The sequence below is a fragment of the Melanotaenia boesemani genome, chromosome 2 (genome assembly GCF_017639745.1).
Source record: "Melanotaenia boesemani isolate fMelBoe1 chromosome 2, fMelBoe1.pri, whole genome shotgun sequence".
Classification (NCBI taxonomy): domain Eukaryota; kingdom Metazoa; phylum Chordata; class Actinopteri; order Atheriniformes; family Melanotaeniidae; genus Melanotaenia; species Melanotaenia boesemani.
In genome coordinates, this window is record NC_055683.1 from 35,129,469 (window position 1) to 35,144,595 (window position 15,127).

A 15,127-nucleotide genomic window follows, 5' to 3' on the forward strand; every position below is an offset into this window, starting at 1 on the left:
TTCATTTTAAGGGAATAAACCATATCGGCTTAATCTTATTGAGGGTTGCGGGGGGGCAGATCCTATTCCAGCTACAATCATTGGATTGGGGGATGACATACAGATTAAATTTTTTTTATTGTAATATGAAGTCTTGCATTTCATTACTTAAACTGAACATCCATTTAGATGTAACCAAAATCCCATCTTCCCAGTACAGTTACATAATGACACACTGTGACATTTCATTTTCAAAGAGGAGATTTATTTTGGATGCCGCATTCTTCAGTACACGGTCTGGATAGAGGTCACGTATAATCAAACATTCTTAAAACATTGGCTTCAATGGAAATGTTCACCACACAGAGGGTGAGGGGCTTTAACTCAACAGTTACGCCATCGTGAAGTCTTACCAAGAACATTTAGCTGGAACAAAATTACACTTAATGCACAACATTGACACACACCGATAAAACCTCTACAACAGATACGCTATTTAATACCTGTGCATGAAGCAAGTTTGGGCTTAAAGAAAAAAACAGAAATTTTTGTTCCAATATAGATTTAGCATAAAACAAATTAGTGTGCTTTTGATGAAGCTGGTAAACATTTGTCTTTTTTTGTGACATAATTTTTTGTGCTTTGCAGCTGGATTTGTTATTTAATCCTAGTTTTGGAAATCTAAACATACCAGGAGGCAAAAAATAACAATCCAAAATCAACCCAGGACAAAAACAGACCACAAGTTAATGTAAAAAGACGACAGACGGACCACGTGTAAACACAGACACGGACTGTACATGCAGCCTCTGATCAAACTGGTTTTATCCAAGTTTTAGCTGGATAAACCAAATCTTGGTGAATTTAGCTGCATGTCGACTCTTTTACCAAACACCACTGTAAAGATATTTCCTGCACATTTACCAAAAAACAAACATAAACAACAATGTACAGTGCAAACACCTCGTCGGCCCAAACATCTGCGGCCTGTTAAAACATCTTGACAACAAAATACATCTAGCCGGTATGTACAAAATGTACACTAATGCAGAGTAGAGTATATCAAGGACATTCCAGGTATATAACCGTTAGGCACTAAAAGGTGTTTCAGTGTAACTTGGACCACCTTTTTACTTCCAGACTGATCCAGAACAGACCCTGGCCTAAATCTGATGGACCACTTGTTGTTACTCGTGGCCTTCCAAAACACTGTTTTTAACAATTGAGGTTACTGGATAATAATGCTGTACAACTATTTGTTTTCTTTTTCCTGTGACAAAGTTCGTAAATTAACAAGATACAGATGACCTTGTGCAATTTCAATAAACTACAGTAAAACAACCATCATGGTTCCACAAACTGTGCAGCTCTCAGTCTATGGTAAAAGCAAGATATTCAAAACATGCAGGTCCACCAAAAAGAGCCAGCAAAATATGAAAATATATCATATTCACTCTGAGATCTCAGTATGCTTCAGTATCTGTATCTAAAATAAAGATAATATCAATAATCAGACTTCATTTTTCTCCGTTTGGTTTACTCAAACTGGAAGAATGTTTGTTTGAAGCAAAACTGAAGAGATCAAAATACAGAGGTTTGTTTTTTCTACAACTTCAACAGGTAAACAGCATAGTACGTTAATGGCATTCAATAAGCTAATGTTGATTATGATAGGGTTAAAATTTCGAAGGAGCATGCTGGTACTTTGATCCATTTCTGTTTCCTGGATTCAAGACTATGTTTAAACCTTTTTCCTCTTTATGATTCCAGTCAGAGAGGATGAGCAGACCTCACGAGTCTGAACATGCACCGTCCGTGGATCAGTGGAATCAGAAATGTTCTGGGACTCTATGGACGTGCCATAATACTAAAAACAGGACGGCCGATCCCGGGTCTGGACGGTTTATATGTCCATGTCCACAGGCCGAACCTCGCTGGTTTTGTTCTCTTTCACCCACAGCTCTCTGTCTTTGGCTGGATCCACGTTCTGCAGCAGCTGGTCCACCGGCTCCACCGTCTGGAAATACATCAACAATAATAAAACCTCATTAAGTTTCAACAATCAAGGGATATTCAGGTCTGTTGTGGAACACAGAGAAAGACATCAGATTACATCTGTTATCCACAAGATGTCATCAAACGTCATTTATCATTTTACGCTTCTTACAAAAAGTTATGGATATTTGGCTTTCGGATTAAATTCATGTAAATTGTAAAAAGTTCACGCTACAGTGATATTATATAATGAAAGTCGGGCATTAAAGTTAAAGCATGCAATGGTAATTTCCTCATCTCAAACAATTTATTGATCCAAAAGCCAAAACCAGTGCTTTACCACAACAACAACAAAAAAAAAATTCAGCTTGACGACGTCTCATGCTGTTTACAAGTTGACTTATTGCCTACTGAGGCATGACATCCCACCCTTCTTGAAGGCAGCCCTCAGGTTATTAAGGTTCTGGGGTACAGAGTTACGAGCCTCTATATGGCAACTCAGCTGATCCCATAGATTTTCTGTGGGATTCAGGTCTGGAGAAAATGTGAGCCACTCCATTTGAGGTACCCTAGTCTAAAGCAGCCGTTCCATAATGATGCAACCTTGATGAGCTGGAGCCTCGTCGTCCATGTACCTGAAATTAGGCCTGTGCTGTTAATGCAGGGGCACAATGATTGGCTTAATTTCGTTATTCGGATAGTATTGGCTTGTCACTTTACCAAGTGTAGTTCAGTTCTACATTGACCAGACAGACCTTCCCACACTTCCCACCAACACCAGTGGCTGATACATAGCGCTCTCCTTGATGTCTCCAACATTGTTGACAGCCATAATTTCTGCTCAGCTTGAATTTACTTTCATCAGAGAACAACACTGAAGCCCAGTGGTCCCTCAGTAAATGCTTACTGGCCCATGAAAAACAATGGTGCCTTAGTGGGCATTGAGCTTAGAAAGTTGCAGTGTCATCAACAGGTTGCAACAGAAGTACAGAGACTTAAAGAGTCACAGAAAGGTATAGAAGTGAACATTGGACGCACTGATGACTGCTTCATTGTGAACAGTGCCCTGCAGATCTGGATAATGAATGCCACTCATCTCCAAGCACATTTAAGGGAGGCGAGGTGCCCAGGTGTCACATCAGACCTTTCGAAACTGTTTACATCAGAGTAATTTACATGCATAGACACCCTGCAAGGGTACCCGACCATATCACCAGGCACCTCTGCAGGTCGTCTGTGCATGCAGACCATGCTGATGTAAACGGTTTCATTACAGAGATGTTAAAACGACAGGTCTGAATTCTTTCAATTCTCTTGGTTTACCAGCTTTAGGAACTGGTCCACAGAATAGGCAGCTGTGCAAGACAAGCAGGTGGGGACAACACTTCACCGAGTGGACTACACAGAGACGTAAGGTGTGTCCACAGATTGCATCAGTACCTGCACCTTTACAAGTATAAAGAGGTCCGTGACTCTGTCCTGAGCTGTCAAAAGATTATGCTCAATTTAAGGTGAGAGACTCGTAAAGAATGGTTAAAAAGTCAGTCCTTTCAAACCAGGTAAAAATGAATTCAAAGAATCCGCCAGACAGATATTCACTCCATTTATCCTTTTTAGACAAGGTGAAGAGACAATGACAAAAACGTGAGGCCACAGGGTTTGGTAATGTTACAGGGCTTGAAAATAACATTTTATACTATGATTATATTCGGCTAACAACAATGTTTTAGCTTTTTCTTTCGCAACCACTTAAATACCACCTCACCCTCCTCTTCTACATGAAGAAAACATTTTAATTCAAATCTAGAATAATGTTCTAAACACACATTTTCACACATAAACACATTTTCAACACACTGGTTTGAAAATGCAAAAAATATCTAATATTTAATGCATGAACTGCGTTCCTTTAGTCATTTTGTAGCTCAAATAAGTTAAAATGTAATGAATAAAACAATTTAGGATTTTTTTTTCTTAGCCTTGAATGACTTTAGATAAAAATGCGTAAAATAGGCATTAAATGTTTTAAATGGCTCTACATGCATTTTGTTGGTTCATCTGAGTGGAATCTGTCCTGACAGCACAGAGAAGCAGCGTTATGCTACTTTCCCACAAAGCTGACAGAAAACGTCTCATCAGATTTGTGGCGTTTACTCAGCACCTCCGAGCCCCAGCGCGGCGTTCTCCGAGGCGTGGGGTGATCACAGGGCGGCGGATAGAAGCGATGGCGTCTCGCTGGGGGTTCAGTCTGCTACTCGCCTCAGGATGCAGCGTAGGTTGTGTGCAAGTAAAAGCAGCAAAACTCTGTTAAATCTGATGATTGATGAAAACTTAAAGGTCCCATATTATACACTTTATTCCCAATCTGAGACCATTCATTAATATCTAAATGAAATATTTCCGCCATGGTATGGACAAATCGACCCTCAGTTTGAGTGCAGCGGCTTCTCTTCACCTCCCTCTTTTTAGCAGCTTCAGAAATGTGCCGTTTATGGTGGGCGGAACCCTGGTGGAGCAGCTCAGCTGTTGGCTCCGCCCATCGCATCGCCCGTCATGAGGTGATTGACAGGTTAGGCCTTAGCGGTTACTAGACGCTGATTACAGCGTAGTGAAGGATAAACAAACGCCGGAACACCGGAACCCATTCCTGAAGAAGTTCGAGCAAGAAGACTAACAGGACGTTAGTGAAAGGTTAGTGTGACTTTTACTCGTCCAGCCAGTAAAATTTCAGCCATTCCATTAGTCCCTGTCTTGAATTTTTTCCCCCTCTTTTGTAACTATGTTCATGGATGATGCCCGTTCATGCCGCTCTCGTGAACAGCAGCGTTATGGCAACTGGTAGAGACGCTGTCGTTCTCCCTTACCAGTTTGAGCCAGAGTCGGACCCAGAAGGAGAGATATCTGAGGAGGGTCCATCGCTCTGTGGGGAGTGGTTATTGTCCCTTATGACGTCATAACGTACACGCTTTCAAACAAGCTCATTTCAGCGCTTACTTCCCTAGAGGTGGAGCAGGGGGGAGAGAGAGCGCCTGAAAGAGTTTCACACTTACGGGTCTCCTACACATGCGGGGGGACCAGTATGACTGTTCCAAAACCATTAAAAAGTGAATTTTGCATAATATGGGACCTTTAAAACACTCAGCACTAATTCATACAAAGATTGTCTGTAAAGCTTAATAATTAAAAATTTGACTTTAAGTTGATGTCAAAGTTCACATTTAAATTTTTCAGGACTTTGCTGCTTTTTCCAAACAAATCCTGTTTTTTCCTTTTAAAAACAGTGACAACAAAAAAACAACAAAAACAAACAAACAAACAAACAAACAAACAAAAAAAACAAACAAACAACATGGACTGACTTTTACTTTTAGCTTTGCATGTCAAACAACAGGTTTAGTGTGGTGAAACACAGGAAGGAGGTGAATAAAGTTGATAGTTTCAAATGAAGGGTTGTTGCTTCTGTCTGTGGTGTTTTTGTCTCCTCTTTCTTCTTACTGCTTTCCCTTTTGCTCCTTCTTGCTGTTTCTTTCTGTTTCTGTCAGGTCCAGCAAGATTACATAGATGCCATGATTCAAAGTAAATAAATGAATCAGAGTATCAAGAGAAGCCTCATACCCATGAGCGTCCCCTTGGAGGGGAATTTTGTTCGGCAAAACGCAGCAACCAGACTCTCATTCTGCTTGCTATGATGCTGTACAGGGCAAGTTTAAAAGAAAAAAAGGAAACAAACTCACACTCTGGTTGAACATGTCAGTTTCATGCCGCAGAGTTGTGTACTGACGTAGATGCTGCTGAATCCACTCGATCCGCTCCACCTCCAGCTTCTCCAGCTCCTGCAGAGCAACCGACACACCCGTCTTAAAATGTCACAAAAATACCCCTAAAATGTCACTTATTACTCTGTGTTTAACCAAAGCAAAAATCACTTTGTTATTATAAAAGTTTTCTAGTAACACAAACTCAGCTTTTACATTTGCAAGAATGACTTCAGACTTAGTGAGAAAACGGAGTCCTTATTGCACCATTCACAGATTTAGAGAATTAAAAATATCAACCTTAATCAAGTTTTGTAGCTCAGATTTAAAGCAGATGTAAAATATCATAACCTTTTGCAGACTTTGTGGACACATGCCACTAAATAGTCATTTTTCTAAGATCTTTTTCACAAGCACAAACAGCAGTGTAAGAGAAGATTTACCATGCTGGTGGTGACCATTTCCTCAAACCACTTGGACTGGGTTTGGTTGTAGAGATCCACACATCGCATCAGGTCATCACCTGGAGAAGACACACAGAAACACAGTTCAACAAAGATCAGCATTTACCACAAGTGAGTTCATGCTATGCAACACAATTTTCAAATGCTCATCTTTTTCAGCTGTGCATGCAGCTCTCTGCTGCAGCACCCAAACTAACCAGCAGAGGGCGCTCACAAACCACCACTCAGCGAGTCTGCTGCAGGACATGAATCTGGGTTTCATCATGCAGTGAAGTCCACCTATTCAGCCTTTATTAGACTATAAGGTTATATTATATTATCTTTGCTTTCTTGCTTTCATTTTCTCTTGTGTTTGACATTTTTAGGTCTGGGCTGTGAAGAGTTTAGCTTCTTTATCGCTTGCATGTCATCATTGCCAAAAAATGGCACTAATTTTAGAATTTAAATGGGACTATATTTGATTTTAGTGCATGTATCATGTTTGTATGTCTCTTTTTAAATCATCATTATGTGTTTTTACTAAACAGAGAATGTATAAAGATTCTTAGGACATTATAATGAAGATGAAAAAGCATATTAACCCTTTAAATTCAAGCCATTTTTGGGCTGCCTGGTAATTTTTTTATGGAAAACTGCATGTACAAGCTCAGCCTTTTATTCCCAGTGAACATCCAAACATTATGTTCTCAGGACAGCCACAGATGTCAGATTATGAGGCTAAAATGATGTAAAATGAATATATTAATAGATATAGCAGCATAAAGGCCGACCAGAAGAAGAAAACAGAATTTATTATTAACAGAACTTTGTAGAGATGACACACATCCCCAGTGACCAAGCCTTTTCTCATCTGCACATTGGCATTAAAACAAATGCACAACAGAAACTATTTACAAATTTACACGTTTTCCACATTTCCAACCATTTCTGCTACTATTTACCTGCTATCCTCACTAAACCAACTCTAGCTCAGCTGCTTTGTGGTGCCACTGTGCATCAGAAACATCTTCTCGGCTTTATTCCAGCCATAGAGGAGCATTATTTTTCTTCTTTTCAGACACAAAGAACTTTCCGCTTACTTGTTGATCTTTGGCTGCTCCTGATTCAGTGACGGGCGGTGAACTTTATAGTTGGTGAGGCACTGATTTACAATTGTAAGTACTGAAAAGACCAAAACTAATAAAAATAAAACAAATTCTTTGGTTAATATTTTCTTTTGTTCTAGTTTAATTTTATTAAGTGTAGGTTGTTTTCTAATTGGGAGGCTGCAACATTTCACAACACTTGTTTTTCTCCACACTCTTCATTAATAGACATTAATGTCTGACGGTAAGCCAGCGTGAGATCATCCGATCATCCTGCACCAGCTTTGAACGTTTCATTCTTAGCCTGGTCATGTAACAGGTGATCATCTCCTGCTCTGAATGCAGCTACTGCTGCTGCCAGAAGCCTCTTCTGATTGCTTTTGGACAGGAGAGGAGCCTGTCCACTCCTCACTGAGAAGAATAAACTACTTTCATATATGTCAGTCTACAAAAGTCTCCAATACTGAAAGGTCACTAGATTTGTCAGTAGTCGCTTAAAAAAAAACAAAAAAACGAACAAACAAAAAAAAAAGGTTGCTAAGTTGGCAACACACACACACTGTGTTGGTGTGTGAGTGCTCCCCCTTGAGGTGAGGCAGAGTACTGTTTGCCTCAGCTGCTGACTTTTCTCTGCACTTTATTGTACGATAAACGGGGATATTTCTCTCACAAATACATTAAATACATTACACAGACTGTAGAGAGTCATGGTGTATAGAGATTAGATTAGATTAGATTAGATTAGATTAGATTAGACTTTATTATCTCACAGTGGAGAAATTCACTTGTTACAGCAGCTTTGGTTATAGAATAAAGTGCAGAAAGACAGAATAAGGTGAACATGCATCACAGAAAGAAGGTGCAATATAAATTATTTACAAGAAAAAGTCTAAGAAAAGCAAAAAATATGTACCATTATAAATATAAAAGATATATATATATATATAACAACAACTATTTCTGTAAAGTTGATATTGGCGATATGCTGAGGAACAGAAAACGGCACGTGTCATGCAACCCAGTTTGTATTGGATGGCACAGTCAGAGCTGAGGCACAGCTCGCCCGTTCCTCCACCGGGGTTTCTGCACTGGATTTGATCGGGAAATACTCAAATTTGGCCATTTTTACTTAACAAACTGTCAAAAACGTGTTAGAGTCATACTGAAAATGCATTTTTAACACAGATCAGTGGATTTATTGTATGTTTTTTTCTTTATCATGAGTGCCTCCCCTGACCATTAAACATCAATTTAAGCTCTCTGATTGGTGGAAAGAGAGAAGAGGCATTCATCATGATTTCTGAGTCAGAACAGAGGTTTTTCAGCAACTTACTAGTGATTTTGATATTGTTTATATTGTGAAAATGTGATAAATAATGGTGTTTTGGATCATTGTGGATTTACCATATGGAGTCTCTGAATGAACACTACATTTTGTGGCTGGATTCTAAACCTCCTGAATGGGATATAAATGTCCGGAAAACTTCCATGGATCACCTAAAGCATAAGCTATCCACCCCAATTAACCCCACAGAGTTATATACCACTGTTCCTGAGACACTGATGATGAACGAAGTGATATCGCTTGGGGCTGGAGAACAAGTGTTATAAGGGTTAAATTTTATTATATTTTTCCTCAACAGGCTTCTTCATGTAACAGAATTCTCCCAATGGTGGTATGTTTACTTTTTGCATTTCCAGAAGGTTTTACACGTACAATCTCATCTAAAATCCAGATGAGCTGTGATGTCTTCTTCCAGGTTTTTACTGCGACTGCAGCCGTCTATTCACCAACACAGACCCTGTGGCTTTTTGAATTTCATTCAGAGCAGATGAAACACACTCGTTTTTGCCAGCAAGCCGTTCTGACACCTCGCCCAACCTGGAGGCGGTAACGGCGCGAGGCTGACATCATCTAACTGCCTTATGAGCGCTATTGATTAGCTCCGTGAACTGTGACTAATCTACTGAGAGCAACAGAGAAAGATTAGTTCCTGCTGAGCTCGTCCTGAAACTGTAAGTGAGAACGATTAGACCGAGACCTTTCTGATTAAAATGTCAAACACAACCAGGATCAGGCAGAATCTATTTTTTTCTTCTTTTTTAATGAGCTTCTCTTTTGTTTTGTTTTTCCAACTTTCATTAATGTTGTAAAACCTTCAAAATCTAGTTGTAAACATGCATCAACACAGTCAGCAGGGTATTACATTAAATATAAACTGTCACCTTCAGTCTGCACACAAATGTTTGTCGTCCTTTAATAATTAACTAATTCACAGGCTTATTCAGTATAATGTCAAACAATTCATCCGATAACTTAAATCTTTAGCTTTTTCTGTCCTAACTAACTTTCATTCCTCCCTGACTGCCCTCTTTGACCTCTGACCTGCTTGGGTGGATTTCCGTCGGGCTTTCTTTATGTCCTCCTCCGTCTTGTTGCTGAGTTTGATCTCCAGCTGCTGAGTCTTCACCTCCAGATCCTTCTGCCGGTCTGCCAGAGCTTTACGGGCCTGCGACAAAAACACACCCACAAAACAATGAGTCACTCATCGTAATCTTCAGATTTACTGCACCTTTGTCTATTACAAGTCATTACAGCCTTTTCATATTGGCTAATGGCATCTGTGCCGTGATGCCAGTTTCATCCTCTAATCTTTTTTAAATCCATTTCATTGAGTCTTTCCTCTTGTTTTGTGCAGAAGTGCCTCTCCAAGGTCATGTTGTAATAGTGTTTAAAGGTATACATACAGACGTGGACTGAAAATAATGTGACCAAAGGGACATATTAAACCAAGGTGTGTCCACTAATTAACATCTGTGTGACATGTTGTGTACCACACTCAACATGGACCAGAGGAAGCAAAGGAAAGCATCTCAGGAGATTAGAAAGAAAATTACAGACAAGCATGTTAAAGGTAAAGGCTATAAGACCATCTCCAAGCAGCTTGATGTTCCTGTGATTACAGTTGCACATATTATTCAGAAATGTAAGATCCATGGGACTGTAGCCAACCTCCCTGGATGTGGCCGCAGGAGGAAAATTGATGACAAATCAAAGAGACGGATAATACGAATGGTAACAAAAGAGCCCAGAAAAACTTCTAAAGAGATTAAAGGTGAACTTCAAGGTCAAGGAACAAAGTGGACCTAATGGGAGACGACCAAGCAGGACACCATTGTTGAAAACAAATCATAAAAAGCCAGATTGGAATTTGCCAAACTACATGTTGACAAGCAACAAAGCTTCTGGGAGAATGTCCTATGGACAGATGAGACAAAAATGGAAGTTTTTGCCAAGTCACATCAGCTCTATGTTTACAGATGGAAAAATGAAGCATATGAAGAAAAGAACACCGTCCCTACTGTGGAACATGGAGGAGGCTCTGTTATGTTCTGGGGCTGCTTTGCTGCATCTGGTACAGGGTGTCTTGAATCTGTGCAGGTACAATGAAATCTCAAGACTATCAAGGGATTCTAGAGAGAAATGTGCTGGCCAGTGTCAGAAAGCTTGGTCTCAGTTGCAGATCATGGGTCTTGCAACAGGACAATGACCCAAAACACAGCTAAAAACACCCAAGAATGACTAAGAGGAAAACATTGGACTATTCTAAAGTGGCTTCTATGAGCCCTGACCTAAATCCTATTGAGCATCTTTGGAAGGAGCTGAAACATGTTGTCTGGAAAAGGCTTCCTTCAAACCTGAGACAACTGGAGCAGTTTGCTTATGAGGAGTGGGCCAAAATACCTGTTGAGAGGTGCAGAAGTCTCATTTACAGTTACAGGAATCGTTTGATTGCAGTGATTGGTCTCAAAAGGTTGTACAACAAAATATTAAATTAATTTAAATAATTCTGTTGAAGCATGGTTGAAAAGCAATGTCTGACTTTCATTGGTTAAATTTCATAGAATTTTTATTTATTATTACTTTTGTCAGATTCAAGTTATTTCTGTCACCATTGTGAGTTTTTCTGTCATCAACCGAAGAGTACCAACAATTTTGTCCACGTGTGCATGATGTTACTACAGTGTAATATCATTCCTGAGCAGCAGAGGGACATTCTGAGTGCATACAAATGATTTTTGAACATTTTTATAATTGTGCAAATAACTTGTCATATTGAGGACATTCAGATCGATGTCTAAAATAATTCTAAATAAAAAAGGAGTTCATAATTATCTGACTGCTTGTATTCTTTGATTTTAAAAAAAAGTAGCAATGTGCAACAATGCAACACATGACGATGCGTCATGATTCTTATTGGACCATCTGATAAATTCTGTTAACACACTCACTCAACTTGCAGCAGCAAGAGAAATGTGCCCCAATTCCAACCAATCACATGCCTCGCTTGGCTGGAAAAGATGGTTTCTGAGTCAAGAGGAATTGTTTGTTTCAAACTTCATTACTTTATTGGTTAAAATGATATTTTCATTCATTCATTCATTCATTCATTCATTCATTCATTCATTCATTCATTCATTCATACCACTTTGTCCAATAAGGATTGGGAAAGCTGGAGCCTAACCCAGCATTTGAGCAGGTGAGCGGCAGGGAACACCCTGGACAAATCACCAGTCCATTGCAGGGCCCTATTTACATTTATTTAAAGTAAATCTATTTTCTACATTGGAACCTCTCTCAAGTTATTTTTTAACTTGTTAACTAACAAATTGGGAAACTTGTCATCTTGATGTTTTTGTTTGATTTAGCTAGGTTAGCTAGGCTAGCAGCAGGACTTACACTAAATAATAGAGATGCCCATGCTAGCCAGCTAGCTCATCGAAATCAAACAAAGATGATCGATTTTACCAGGATGTGAACTAACATGGTAAAAAATATTGTGACAGTGCTCCCTATGCAATAAATAAATTTAAGATGTATGTAATAATATGGAAATGAATTATAATTCTAATCTGACTTTGGTTTTACCCTGATAGCATTAACCTTCAGGGTGGAGCTAACTTGTCTCATGTATTTAGTGTTTGGTGTTAATGCTGTCAAGTGGCTTATCTGTCAGCTCTAATTTCACTTCAGCTCAGTGCAAGAAGTTCAACACATCAGTCTGCAGGAATAAATTAAAGCAATTATATTTGACTATCATTTGTCAATGCAAATAAATGAATAAATAAATAAATAGCAATTTTGTCAGGTAAATATGGGTCAGTGTTACCAGGAGGCCTTATATAACATAATCTTTGATTTTTAATGTTGCTTTTAACAGAAGAAGTGAGTCAACAAACTTTATGTGAGAGGAGTTACTTTAAATCAGGTCCTAAATGAGGCTCAGGACACATTTCTTTTCAGAATGCTAATTAATGGGGAAATGTGTCTTGGACTACCTCTGAAAGGTCAGATCCTGTCACTGGACAATCTGTCCACAGTGCATTCACGCCTGTCTTCAGTGCTGCCAGTTTAGAAAGGATCACCCCGGACAGATGTTAACACCAGGTCTGAGCAGTTCTACAATCATCCCTACTTCGGTTACAGCTGCTGACAAATTAATGCTTTTCACTTGATTCAGTTGTGTTTCATATGTTGATAAAAAGTTAATAGAAAAAGTAGTTTTATTGTCTAAAAGGTAAAGTTCAAATTTGAGGGATGCAGTGCATAAGTGAGCATGTGCACTGCAGCAGATTTTTTTTCACACTGTTCAAGGCGCAACAATGACTTTAAGGAAGACCTGTTGTCATTAGATTAGACACATCTGATAGAACAGAATAGAATTAGACTTATTTAATATAATTTTCCTTTGGATATTTGAATAAACTGGTGATTTGATGGAACTGTGCCATTTTTTTCTTTGCAAGCCTAATGTGCCATGTTAAACAGGAAAAAAAAACAAATTAATGTTTTGTTAATTCTCATTATGTTCCCAAGTAAAATCATCAGTTTCTAACATTAGTGCAGAAGAAGCCAGCATGTTTCTACATCTACTTTCCCTCCTTCTGTTGGTGAAAATACAACATTCACATATTGCTGCCGCCCACCACAACATGTTACTCAAATAAAAGTGAAAAACAAAACCATCATGAGAGGACAGAGGCGGCATCCATTCATGAACTGATTCAGCGGGTGGGAGGCAGCAACAGAACACTGGCCATGATGGACCGAGCGGAGGAGTTCCTGGAGCAGTTATCATTATGTCATCTCTCTGATGCAAGCAAGTACTCATGTATGTGTGTGTGTGTGTTTGTGTTTTGCTGGATTCAGCTTTGGACATTTGTACACATCTGAGCAGCCTCATGAGTGCAGTACCTTCTCCACGCTGGCGAACCGGCTTGCCAGCTGCTTCCTGAGGTCGGCGATGTGGTGGTCGTACTTCTTCAGGTCTTTCTTGAAGTTGTCGCCTCTGAATGTCAGCAAGGGTTTCTCTACCTCTGTATGTAGCTATGGAAACAAAACATCCAGCTATTAATTATGTTTGATTGGTTGATTGATAAAGTTTATTTGATCATAACGACAAAACATAAAAATTAAAAAGGAACCCCCCCCCCCCCCCTTGGTCTATATAATACCACTTAATTTCATCCTAAACAACACATGATGCTATAATAGGGCTGTAAAGCAGTAGTAGAACCAATAACAACAGATTCAATAAAAATAATATTAATAATAATATTTAGTGTATATATTAATATGTGTTATGAGTAGTAATAGTGTTCTTCTGTTTTTCTGTACTGTTTGAGTACCATATTTCTACATATTGATTTAAATATGCAAACATTTGGACATATGTCTCAGATAACAAACTTTATTTAGTCTGCCTTATTTTGTGGTATGAATAGAGAGTATAGTGTATGTATTTACTAAGCATGTTGTAGGAAAAACTGCTGAATGTTTAAGTGTAACAGCTGTAAACTAAAAATAAGTCCATCCTCACAAGTGCATCCATTATAATTAAAAGGGTAAGTGGCACCCAGCTCAGAATGTGACTTTAATGCTATGTAAGTTTGCACATACAACAGATCTGTCTTGGGTGGAGATGCTAAAACATAAACAAAAGAACACACACACACACACACACACACACACACACACACACACACACACACACACACACACACACACACACACACACACACACACACACACACACTCAACACACACCGTATTTACAAGGCATTACATCAGTATAAAAGTATAGAAAGTTACACGTCTATGGAAAAGGTCCGCACACAACATAAGTATAAAGTGTGTAATACAAAATAAAGGTAATGGTGTTCTTAATCTTCATAAAGATGTACTGTATCAGTTGTTTGTAAGTATTTTACTCTGTCATTACCTTTGTTTCTGGAAATTGTTCAGCAGTTTGTTTAACTTAGGCTGCTTTTTTAAATGTTCTATACAAATAAATTTGATTTGATCTGTCTGACAGCCAACGTTAAGCTGCAATTTGAGCAACAGGACAATGATCCCATAGTCCAATCCAAGTCCGGACCGCAACCTCATTAAAATGCCATGGTGGGACCTTATGAGAGTTGTGCATAAATTTAAACAAATTTGGTTTAAACTGATTATTCTTTCATCTCCATCAAGATTTCCAACATGGGAGCCAGCACCCTTTTTGCAGATTGATCTGTGTCAGTCTGTAGATGATAACTAAAAGCTGCAGAGCAGAAATGGCAAACCTGGTTGCGTAGCTTTCTTTCTCAGTATGTTTTATCTGAAGTTATCTGAAAAATGGTTAAAATTCCAAAGACTGACATCACCATCTTCTGGTACTGTTTATGAACACAGCTTCTCAATTTACTTTTTACTTCTGTTTTATTATCATGATTTATTTTCAGTTGTTGCCACTTCTAAAATTTATACATCTGGATCTAAATTGTTTTTTTTTTACAATGACTA

General features: G+C 38.8%; 1 protein-coding gene and 1 long non-coding RNA gene across 2 annotated transcripts in view; one reads left to right on the top strand and one right to left on the bottom strand.

The window, feature by feature from the left end:
* Positions 1–222: 222 nt before the first annotated feature.
* The window catches only part of gas7a (growth arrest-specific 7a), a 53,786-nt gene continuing 38,881 nt past the window's right edge, over positions 223–15,127 (bottom strand). The window contains exons 10-14 of the mRNA XM_041998434.1: positions 13,535–13,666; positions 9,665–9,788; positions 6,173–6,252; positions 5,709–5,807; positions 223–1,996 (exon numbers count right to left, since the gene is read on the bottom strand). Of these exons, the coding sequence (XP_041854368.1) occupies positions 1,883–1,996; positions 5,709–5,807; positions 6,173–6,252; positions 9,665–9,788; positions 13,535–13,666 (549 nt within the window). The 3' untranslated portion in view covers positions 223–1,882. The remainder of the gene's footprint in view (positions 1,997–5,708; positions 5,808–6,172; positions 6,253–9,664; positions 9,789–13,534; positions 13,667–15,127) is intronic.
* LOC121648399 lies at positions 2,699–6,959 on the top strand. The gene is made up of 3 exons (XR_006011968.1): positions 2,699–2,869; positions 3,383–3,384; positions 6,948–6,959. It is a non-coding gene; the product is annotated as an uncharacterized LOC121648399 (long non-coding RNA).